General features: G+C 33.7%; 1 protein-coding gene across 1 annotated transcript in view; it reads left to right on the forward strand.

Annotated features, from left to right (window-relative positions):
* LOC126888189 (3,6-anhydro-alpha-L-galactose dehydrogenase-like) overlaps positions 1 to 12533 on the forward strand; it is a 43385-nt gene that overhangs the window by 1823 nt on the left and 29029 nt on the right. The window contains exons 2-4 of the mRNA XM_050656242.1: positions 2445 to 2662; positions 2874 to 3043; positions 11596 to 11752. Of these exons, the coding sequence (XP_050512199.1) occupies positions 2445 to 2662; positions 2874 to 3043; positions 11596 to 11752 (545 nt within the window). The remainder of the gene's footprint in view (positions 1 to 2444; positions 2663 to 2873; positions 3044 to 11595; positions 11753 to 12533) is intronic.

A 12533-nucleotide genomic window follows, 5' to 3' on the forward strand; every position in this document is an offset into this window, starting at 1 on the left:
GCACATTGAGACAAATATCTGATATTGGCACAGAGCTAAAAGTGTTAAATGTTGCTATTAAATTGGAAATACAAATATTAACTATGAAAAACACGTAAATATCCTTGCAGTATATAGAGTCTTTGCCCAAGTAACTATGATAGCTTCGTATATCTTAATATACGTGTTTTTCATCTCAAATGAGGTTGTGTTTATTCTTATTTACGAGGTTTTCATACCTTATTGCACACCTCCAAATATTAGGTTGATACAATACAAATCTTTTGATTTAAGGTTCATAAAATGTTCCTATATGCCGGACTACCTTTTGTTGTTCACAAAAACATTTCTGCAAGTCGAATCGCTCAGACAAACACTCCAAATTAAGTACCAAAGTCTTGGTTATAAATATACGTGGTATTCACACTAAATCAAGAGAGCAATTGATATATGTGGTTTCTTTTTTCGGCTGTAGAAAATAGTCTAGTGTATTTGGAATTTTTCTAACAGTTGTAAATCGTGAGAAACAAGGTTTTCAAACTAAAACCACCAAAATGTCATTTTCGAAAAAAAATGAGATACGAGGTTTTCACACTAAGCCAACGATAGTGTAGATATCACAGAGAAAACATTGTGCAATACTAAACCAAGCTTTCATAAAATTCAGGAAAGTATTGACCTGTTCAGGGTTTGATCTTCAACTTAAGATTTACTAAAAGCTTCGTGTGGTCAGTGCTGCTATACGGCGCAGAGGGCTGGACACTCAAAACGAGGGATATACACATATTGTAAGCTTTAGAAATGTGGCTTTATCGCCGTATCCTAAAGATACCATGGACGGTGAAAGTCACAAATGTAGATGTCCTTAAAAAAGAACCAAGAACGCAACTTTTTGAAACCATCAAAAAAAGGAAAACGGTGTAACGTCTGTAATGGACAGGGATTAAAAGCATACATCTGATACATATTGCAAAAAACAGATAGTTAATGGAAAATGTGATCGCTAACATCCATTAGTGAATTTGCATCTGAAGAAGAGAAGAATACTAAACCTAACATAGAGATACAGGTCAAAAGCATAACCTAGAGAACAGATTGAATAGAACATTGATTAGAGGAGCTGAGTACTGAGGAGCTCCCATTTACAGTATACAGTGAAAAATTATCTGTATGATGCACTCATTTTCTTTAAAATATTTTCAGCTTAATGTTTTTCAGTAATTTTAATACAAATTGCCAATTACTAATGCTTAATATACAGGGTGTCCAGAAACTCACCGACAAACGAAGACAGGAGATTCCTCATTTAATTTTAAGACTTTTCGTCCAATTCATCTAGTCCGAAAATGCTTCCTAGGGGAGCTAGAGCTCTTTGAAGATGGCATCTTGTAATTAGTTTTTCTTAAATACCTCCACAACGCTTCTATTTAGAAAAACAAAAATTGGTACGCATATGTATCTTCCAGAGATAAATCGATTTCATCCATTGTGAATTTCTAGTACGCCGGTCATAGGCGCCCGTTTTGGGTAGGGCAACGGTTATTTTATCGCATAACTTTTTTGTTTATAAGCATTTTTGATACTGGATTATTATATTATGAGATATTCTAGTACTAAAAGTTACTCTTAATTTAAGTTGGTAGGACACAGCGTTTTCTATAACAATCGATTTGAAAATTTTTCGTTTTTTAAATTTGAAAAAAAAATTGAAATATTTAAAAAAAAACGGTGTATTTTACCAACTTATAGTAGGAGTAACTTTTAGTACTAGAATACCTCACAATTTAATAATCTAAAGTCAAAAATTCTTAAAAATTAAATACAAAAAAGTTATGCGATAAAATAACCCTTGACCTACCCAAATTGGACGCATATGACCGGTACTAGAAATTCGCAATTATTGAAATCGATTCGTCTCTGGAATATAAATAAACGTACCAGTTTTCGTTTTTCTAAATGGTTTTTTTTTTGAAATTTTTTTTTTGGAAATTTAAAAAACGAGAAATTTTCAAATCGGTTTTTCTAGAAAACGGTGTGTTTTACCGACTTAAAGAGTACCTTTTAGTACTAGCATGCCTCATAATTTAATAATCCAGTGTTAGAGATGCTTAAAAGTTAAAGACTTAAAAGTTATGCGATAAAATAACCGTTGCCCTACCCAAAACGGACGCCTATGAACGGTACTAGAAATTCACAATAAATAAAGTCGATTTATCTCTGGACGATAAATATGCGTACCAATTTTCATTTTTCTAAATAAAAGCGTTCTGGAGTTATTTAAGAAAAACTAATTCCAAGACGCCATCTTCAAAGAGCTCTAGCTCCCTCAGGAAGCATTTTTGGACTAGAAGAATTGGGTTAAAATGTCTTAAATTAATTTGAGGAATCTCCTGTCTTCGTTTGTCGGTAGAGTTTCTGGACACCCTGTATACAAACAATATATTAGATCTTTATTGTGTTTTTAGGAATGGTTAAAGACTAAAAAATCTTCCTTTTTCGCATATATAAAAAAACCAACAGAGGAATTGAATGGGACACCATTACCTTTATTAAGTACAATTAATCAAGAACAACTTTGTACAATAAATGTGCCAGATATTGATACTGTTAAAAAAATTTTGGAACAAGAAGAAAAATCATGGAAAGGGGTAAATCCATTGGAGAAAATAAAAATAATCAACAAGTAGGTTTATTTCTTAGGTCTTAGACAAATTGGTCATTAAGTAGGTAAATTATTTATTTATCAATGGTTTAAGTGCCAAATATCATATTTATACTTAGGAACTTAAAACACATACCTTCACTAAAAGTACTTTTTGGAAATTATTTGATTATTTTGTCATTATTTTACATTATGATTCCAACTAATCTGTATTAAAATCGCTTATTTTTAGAATTGGATTAGGGATTGAAAAAAAGGCCGAACTTTTTGCCCAGTTGGAGATATTAACTAGAGGAATTCTATCAAAACATACCAAAAGTAAAGCTGTAACCCTGTTAGCTCAATACTTTCAATATTATTCAGCATTTGCACTTCGCTGTGAAGCAGAATGTAAAGAGCGTGGTAAGTAAATAATATAATATAATGTAATAATAATATCATATAAGAGACATCTACTTTACATCGCGCTATTTGCGCAGTAGATGACACAACACCGATCAAACAGGAAACCATAAATGCACATAAACCACCTCACTAAAGAAGAAAAAATGCGCACCTGAATGGGAAAACCTCAGCACGGGCGACATCCCAATGAGGTCAGCCAGGACTATGTCGACCATTCAGGATCAGGTTATATCAACCAAAAATTACCTGAAATATGTATACCTGAAATGTATATCGTCACAGACCCTCAGGTCCAAAACGACAAATGCCAGTATGGATCTCAAGTCCAAGAAACCATCCAGCATTTAACAGGGGGCTGTCAGGTATTTTCTGCAACTGAATACAAGGAGCGGCATGGGCATGACTCAGTAGGAAAGATCCTTCATCAAGAGATAGCTATGACACTGGGACTTCTGCAAACGGACCATTTCCCATGTTATCAATACGTCCCTGAGAGTATGCTTGAGAATGACAACTACAAGCTATACTGGGACCGCACTGTACTCACAGATCAAACAATAGCACATAATAGACCAGATCTCGTACTATTTATAGTTAATAAATTAACAAGACAAACAACACTAATTGATGTGGCGATACCTAACAACAATAATCTACATACTAAATTTACTGAAAAGATCGCTAAGTACAGAGATCTGGAAATTCAAATTCTAAGACAATGGAGAATGCAAAGTACCCAGACACTACCTATTATTATGTATACTACTCATTCATTCCGAAGAACCTCCTCGAAAGCATAACAAAGCTTGGGTCTAAATGGACATCTTTACAAGACCGTGCAGAAAGCTGTACTACTCTCTACGGCCAGATGTGTACGAAAATATTTGGGAGATACTCCAGCATACCAAGTCACCTAGGGGTCGATAACACGGAAAGAGTTCCATCAGAGCTCAATCCTTTTGATACCGTAGGTATCTGGGATGAGTCAATTTTCCCCTTAGATGGAGTGTGAGCCGTATGTCCAAATCTGGATATCATATAATAGTCTCCCTTTTTATACCGCGCTAACGTGGCTGTGGGGTTATAGCAGGGTAGTCTGCTATCTCTAGAGCCAACGGTACACAGGAAAGGTACCAGGGCCAGTGCTACGCTTCAACCACCTATTATTACCCCCAGTTTTACCCAAGGTACTCATTTTATTCAGGCTGAGTCGACCTGGGGCCCATAGACATTTTTTTTAAATGTCTAGATGTTCTTGCCGGCACTGTGATTCAATTTCCAGCCTACCTACGTGGAAATCAGACATCCTACCACCTGAGCTCTCCGGTCCCTGGTAAATAATTAATAATACTACAGTGCTCAACAATACAACAATTGATAAGTATCAAAGTAATATTGTATGCCAAAAATAGTCGAAAGTTTGTAAAAATTTAATACAATCAAAATAATATTAATACCACGACTTTGTTATCAATTTTAAACCAAATAATTTTTGTTATTGTGACCATCCGGTTTTTTCCTTTTTTTTTACTGTCGTCAGCAAATAGTTGAATGTTAAAGTTATATAATTTCATTAATACAGTTTGGGTTCAGTTGTTTTAAGTAGTGGAGTATTTTTATTAATTAGTTATAAACTATACCTCGATGACATTTAGATATTGTCCAAATGTAACAGGTTGTGAGGTGGATCAACGAAGGGTTAACGCAATGTGAAGTAGCTCAACGTTTGGAGTTTTCACATAGTGTTGTAACTTGAGCTTGAATGGACGAGAGGGCAGGTGCTGGAGTGTATGGTGGTGCGCCATGCATCAGTCTTTCAGGCCGAGATCTTTGCGATCCTGGTATGTGCTCACGAGATTACAGACAGGACTTACTCAGGCAGGACCATATCTATCTGCTCTGACAGCCAGGCAGAACTAAGAGCTTTGGAAGCGCCCAAGATTAGCTCTAAGCTGGTTCTTGAGTGCAAGAGGGCACTAGATGTTGCTCGGACCAACAGGGTTAGGTTGGTATGGGTACCGGGACGCGAATTTACAAAAGCTATACTGATTCATTCATGGGGTCGACTGAATTCGAGTATGTTTTGTATGCAGAATATTAGTTACATATTCTATACTATTACGGTCCACAAATTAACTGTATTAGTGTAGGATTTTTAAACGAAATTTTTGATTATTATTTCAGTCATGTAAGTAAAACTAATCAAGTATTTACTTAAGTGGATTTATTATTATATCATAAAATTTAGATATATTTTGAAAATTAAAATGAATAATATGTATTTGGATATTATTAAAAATTAAAAACAAATGAATAACTACTAATGTACGAGTATATACAGTATGTCCCTGTAAGTTGGAACCACATGGAAACTTTTTTATTATTGATTTTACGAATCTTCATAAAAAGTTCTGCGTGGTCTAAAACCTAAGATGCAATCATCTTATATCAAGTTTTATCAATAGTATACGTGGAATGTAAAAAAATATGAATTTATTTCAAGAGTAAAGTACCTTTATACATATATTTCACAAGATTGAAATTATTATTACGAAAATTTGTTTGGACTTAAAAATAATGTTCTAATACCTATGCAATTACATTCTTTTAATTGAAAGAATTTTTTTTCTCAAATTACAGATACACAACATAATTTTACGGGTGTCCCAACTTTTTCTGCCTTTACACGGCAAATTACGTGTAGTAAAATTCACACTGGTATGAATATGTAAACATTACTAGAATGTCATTCTACTTGAAAATGTCATCATTAATTTAAAGAGGTGGATAATAGTCCTGTCGCCAGGGGGGGTACAACGGCCTCCTGTATTCAGATGGACTTACTCAAGTTTTTTATGTATTTTGACCTGTAGAACACGAATTTTTTGGGTAACACTTGATCCGGATGTCGATAAGGTTGTTATAAACCAAGAAGTTGAGGAATCACGTAACAGCGATTTCTTGCAAAAGAAAACATTTTCTTGTATTTTTTGGGCCATTCTAACCAAAAAATGTTCCTACAAATTTTTTCGTAGGATGCATAGTTTTCGAGATAAACGCGGTTGAACTTTCGAAAAATCGAAAAATTGCAATTTTTGAACCCGAATAACTTTTGATTAAAAAATAAAATAGCAATTCTGCTTACCGCATTTGAAAATTCAAGTCAAATTTTATCGGTTTTAATTATTTGTATTGCTAAAAATTTATTATTTTATTGTTAAAACAAAGCTATAAACACCTAGTGCTTGAGTGATGTTTTCAATGATTTCTCATTTAAAATCGAATGAGTAGGTAGAGGAGGTGATAGTGCAAGCGGGGCTATTGCTACGTAGCATGCATTAAAACGCATGTATTAGGCACGGGAAACACTATGTGTTTATAGCTTTTTTTAACAATCAAAAAATAAATTTTTAGCAATGCAAATATTCAAAACAGATAAAATTTGACTTAAAGTTTTAAAGGCGGTAAGCAGAATTGCTATTTTATTTTTTATTCAAAGGTTATTCGGGTTCAAAAATTGCAATTTTTCGATTTTTTGAAAGTTCAACCGCGTTTATCTCGAAAACTATGCATCCTACGAAAAAACTTGTAGGAACATTTTTTGGTTAAAATGACCCAAAAAATACAAAAAATTGTTTTGTTTTGCGAGAAATCGCTGTTATGTAATTCCTCAACTTCTTTGTTTATAACAATCTTATCGACATCCGGATCAACTGTTACCCAAAAAATTCGTATTCTGCGGGCCAAAATACATAAAAAAACTTGGGTAAGTCCATCTGAATTAAGAAGGCCGTTGTACCCCCCCTGGCGACAGGACTAATAACTGTTATTTTTATAATTGCAAACTATTAATTCAGTTAATAAATGTGATAATTTTTTCACTAACTATGTATTCAGTGATTGTAATAATTTATATGTACAACAAAAACTAATACTGAATCGAGAAAATAGGAAAGGTGTCAAAGTGATTTTTTAATAATATATTGTTACTATGGAACGCTTACAATTTTGAACATCTTTAACAACAAAATACTTGGATCACAGAATATAATTATCCTGATGTATTCTTTGCTTGGATCTTCCACAAATCATACATAATAAATAACTTTTTATTAAGTTCACGTCTTAAATCAATTATTTATCAAATACACTATATATCAATATTATTTATCCAACAACTCAAAATATTCCCGATGCCATGCCATGTCTATATTTAAAATTGTCACTGATTGTCACTGTCTGACTGACAGTATGCTGACAATATTCTATTCGACTGAGTGCGTTGTATGACAAAGATAGATTTGGAAATATTACCACGGACATTGTGTTCATTTTTTCGAATCCTGAAAAAAACCAATAAATATTTTTAAAAAATTTAAACGCAGAATGAAAGACTATATATTATTACCGAGGGCCGAAAGTCCCTTAGAATAAATAAAAAGTTTATTTCGAATGAGATATTTTAAATTAAATATCACACTAAATTTTCTCTTAGTTTTTCACCCTTGTAACTTATTAAAATAAACATTATAGAAGTTATCAGGGACTTTCGGCCCTCGCCAATAACGTAATCTTTCATTCTGCGTTTAAATTTTTCAAAAATACTTATTAGTTTTCTCAGGATTCGAAAAAAAATGAATCCCCATTTGAATAGCATTGCAGCCGAAAATACATACCCATCCTCTTAAATAAAAACGATGTTTTGTATCTTAAAAAAAATTTTCAATTAGAAGAATGTAATTAAGCATTAGAACATAATTTTTAATTCCAAACAACTTTCGATAATGACAATTTTCAATATTGTGGAACATGGACGTATAAATAAAGATACGTCTTTATTTATACGTCCATGTTGTGGAATATAAAGGTGCTTTACTCTTGAGAGAAAATCATATTTTTTGACATACCTCGTATACTATTAATAAAATTTGATATCTGATGATTGTATATTAGTCTTTACATAAACGTATAAATCTTTATTTAGTTACACGTTCATGACTGAAACAGTATTTACTCAATTTACAGGACATTTACTCAATAATAATCAAAAATTTCGCTTACAAATCCTACACCAATACAGTTAATTTGTGGACGTAATAGTATAGTATAGAATATGTAACTAAAATTCTGCATACAAAACCTACTCGAATTCAGTCGCCCCCATGACTGAATTAGTATAGCTTTTGTAAATTCGCTACCGGGACACACAGGTGTGAAAGGCAACGAACGGGCTGATGCCCTGGCAAGACGGGGCTCATCCACTCTGCCTGTGGGACCCGAACCTGTGATTGGGCTGCCCTTAGTACTGGTCAGGGTAGTCTCAGGGTGCTTCTTCTGCGGAGGTTCCAGGACTCATGGGCCTGTTGTGGAGGTTTGAGATAGCCTAGGCTCCACATAGTGGGGTCATCCAAAAGTCTCACAGCCCTACTGCTTCTTCTAGATCGTAGAAGATGCTACCTGGTGGTCAGTATGCTCAACAGCCACTGTATACTTGGACGGCACCTACTCTTGTGTTAGGACTGGCGGATGGCTCACCCTTCCTTCTATGTAATAAGGAGGAGGAAACCTTATGTCCTCTGGGAATGCCCGACATTAGCCTATCAAAGGTGGCAGATCCTGGGATCGGCATCTATGCAGCCGAGCTAGTGAGGGAGTTGCCTTTTAAGAGACTTGCGGCTTTTAGACGTTCAGGGTGGCATCGACAGGAGGAGCACAGATTTGCAGACCCTGTTGATCTGACAGGCATGGGAACCCGATGCAGCCTGGGTCCCAGAAACGCCGAAGACCAGGTTCTTATTGACCTGGTCCGTAAAATAGGGGTGATACAATGGACCGCCGTAGGAGGTCTAGGTGTCTGAAGGGCTCATAAGTGGGCTCTGCCCCGATGTACCATACCATATCAACTTGAGCTTGGAATCATTCTGTCACAAATGGTGTAGCCTCATATGTTTATGGGAGGGAACGAGGAGAGAGGTACAATGAACATTATAGGGTGCCTACATCCAGGGCCCCCTTAACCGGGCGCAAACCCAAAGGGGCGCCAAGCCGAAGGTTTGGCAACTAAGAAATATTTATTTTAAATGAGATAATGATTTTTTATACAATTTTAATTTCAATTTTTTTTTCATAATTTCAAATCTCAAAAATTAAATATTGTGTTATTACTGAAAAAATAATTAAAATTTCATTTTATATTTGGTGTTAATAATTATAACTACTATTTTATATTTAAAATAATGTAATATCCGAATACCTATTTTGCACTATCCGTAAATGATAGAATTAATGTCTTCTAAAGTAAAAAATAATATTGGGTATTTACGGTATGGTGCATAGTTCCGCATATTATTCAGTAGAAGCCCGCAAATCCGAACCCCGCTAATCCGAACCAACGGAAAGTGAACAAAATTTAAAAATTCAAGACAAAATTTTAAAAACATGTTTAATATACAGAGTAAAACCAGAAAGTTGAACAGTGTAGGATTAATATGACTTTGACATTTGAAATTTCTTAAAAATAAATACATACTTTAATGTGTGGTGCTTATGAAGGCTAAACATAAACTTACTTTGGTTCTCTTGTAGTCAACTTGAGTCCAAAAATATTGTCCACATTCTTGCGAGAACGTTTTGCGACTCAAAATCAACAACAATGAAAGCTTTGAATTACTAGTTAGGCTCGTTAGGCTAACTTTCGGATAATCTGAACTTTTTGGAATCCGAACAGGATGCCCCCAAATTAGTTCGGATTTTCGGGGTTCTACTGTAAGTAATTATGGACTGTATCCCATATTCCTGTCATAAAACGCAAACAAGCGTAAGTAATAATATTTGACACTACAGGGGAAGGACTATTTAATTTTGTAGTTGAACCATTACAAAATTTAAATTTAAGGGCTCAAAATTTCGCGCAAATGTCTTTTAAATGCATTCATTTTTTTTTCGAATCCTGAGAAAACTAATAAGTATTTTTGAAAAAATTAAACGCAGAATGAAAGATTGCAATATTACCGAGGGTCGAAAGTCCCTGAAAATTTCTATGTTTGTTTGAATAAGTTACAGGGGTGAAGAAAAAAAAGTGAAAATTTAGTGTGATTTTTAATTTCAAATATCTCATAAAAAACTTTTTTGTTATTCTAAAGGACTTTTGACCCTCGATAATCACGTAATCTTTCATTCTACGTTTAAATTTTTCAAAAATACCTATTATTTTCCTCAGGATTCGAAAAAATTAATGCATTGAAAACACATTGTCGCGAATTTTTGCTCCTACGCCCTTAAGTATAAAAGACACGAGAGGTCAAGGGTATGATAACGGTGCCAATATGCGTGTATGATAAGGGTAGAATAACCCTCGAGCTTTTTTTGTTCCACGCACTGCACATAGCTTAAAAGTAGTGAATGATGTTGCTAAAGTGTAAAAAATGAAATAGTAAACTTTTTTAATATTGTACAAGAATTTTACGTATGTTTCTTTTCGTCCACAAATAGAAGGAGTATTATAAAATTGATGTTCCTGAATTAAATCTAAAACCTCTAAGTGATACAAAATAGTCGAGTAGAATAAAAGCTATAAAGCTATTCAAATTTCATATAATTAAAATTTGTGAGAATCTTATAGCAGATAATGATACCTTTAACATAGAAAATAGACAGTATTAGAATAATGATCAAGTACTAAGCTCGTTAAATAGTAGATTTGACATAATGCCTGGTTATGATAAAGCTTTTAGTTTTTCAGTGATATTTTTACATTAAGTGACGATGATATTTTACATTAAGTGACGTTGAAAAACGGTCTTTCTCTTCAACAAAACCTAACTGATCCAGTAAAAACGGAGGCGAATATTGGTGCAACAGATTTATTTAGTGAGATAAACGCTTTAAAAATTATTTTCATTACTTGACTCATCAAATCCTCTTAATAATCTTCAATAGATATTTGAAAATATCTAACTTCATCTTTACCAAATATCACTATTTCATTAAGAATTCTTTTCACTTTAACTGTGTCTGTTGCTTCTGTGAGAGATCATTTTCAAAATTAAAGTTAATTAAAAATAATTTGAGGTTTACTATGGCAGAGGAAAGATTATCTGGTTTGGCAATATTAGCTATATAGCAAGAGCTCGTCAAAAATAAAAAATTATAGATTTATTTCATAAGTGGATATAGTACATTTAAATGGCGCTAAAATATGTGCCGCACGCGGGCGCCGCTCAGCCTTGCGGGGGCCCTGCCTACATCTGTTTTTGGGGGAGGCTCTATTTGCGTTAGGGGTGGTATTTGTTTTGATGGCCGCACCAATTAGTGGTTTTAACAAACGCTACGATGACAGCTCAGAGATATAGAGATATGGTTGTAGAACCAATTATTATTGTACCATTTGCGAGTGTAATCGGAGACAGTTCTGTCCATATAGACGATAATGCGCGTCCCCACTGTGCAAGAATTGTGAACGAAAGATTACAGCATTGCGGTATTGACCGAACGGAGTGACCAGCCCACTGTGTGTATGTGCGTTTTAATTAAAAACATTTTCTTTTTAGGTATTGCAGTTGGAGTCATATCAAATGAAAATTATTTAGCTCATTTAGGTCTATTCGTCGCCCCTGCTTTGGCTGCTGGACATAATGTTGTTTTACAAATTGGATCTCTATTAGCACCTGCTGCTTTTTTGCTTCAAGAGATTGCATTATTAGTTGGGTAATATTTTTATATCTAATTTTTTATAATTTAATTTATATCTACAGTCCGTCCAATATACTTACAGTTGCACGTCATTATCTACGGCAGAGATCTAAGTTGACATTGTTGCCCAATTACAAAAAATTCTTGAATTCATTTTAAATCAAATATATCACATAATTTTTGCGGAAGTGGATTATACAACAGAACAAATTAATATTCAATGTAAATAAATAAAATCTTTAGAAATAAAAATCAAGAATTAAGTTATAATCTTACGTTAAAGTAAATCATAAAAACAGTAAATTTGATATAAAACAAATACTTATAGTAAAGAATAAAAACAAATATGAAGTGTCATCATCGCAACTGTCGAATAAATGTTAGCAATTTATGCCAAAATGTCACCTTTGTTCGAACGCAGTTAGAGTGTAATCCGAGCTTTATAAAAACACTTTATATTCCACTTATACAAATTAAATGAAACAAGTTAGGGTATGTTTCTTTAAATGTACATTAAGAGGCTACAGTAGCGATCAACAGGTAGCAACAAACGCGTTCTAAGATTGCGGCTCTAATTTTGAATATTTTGTCGAGATATTTGGCACACATATTCGTAATATAATAAAGAATGGCGGTACAGAGCCCAATTTCAGAAATATGTTAGGACGTGGAAATTACTCTATAACTAAATAAAATATTGAAAAAAGGAGCCTGTACCGCCATTAAGAACAAAAAAAAATAAACTTTCTTCAAATAAACTTTTTTATCTCATGCCTAGATTTTGTGTAATCTTGGA

The sequence above is a fragment of the Diabrotica virgifera genome, chromosome 7, assembly GCF_917563875.1.
Source record: "Diabrotica virgifera virgifera chromosome 7, PGI_DIABVI_V3a".
NCBI lineage: Eukaryota > Metazoa > Arthropoda > Insecta > Coleoptera > Chrysomelidae > Diabrotica > Diabrotica virgifera.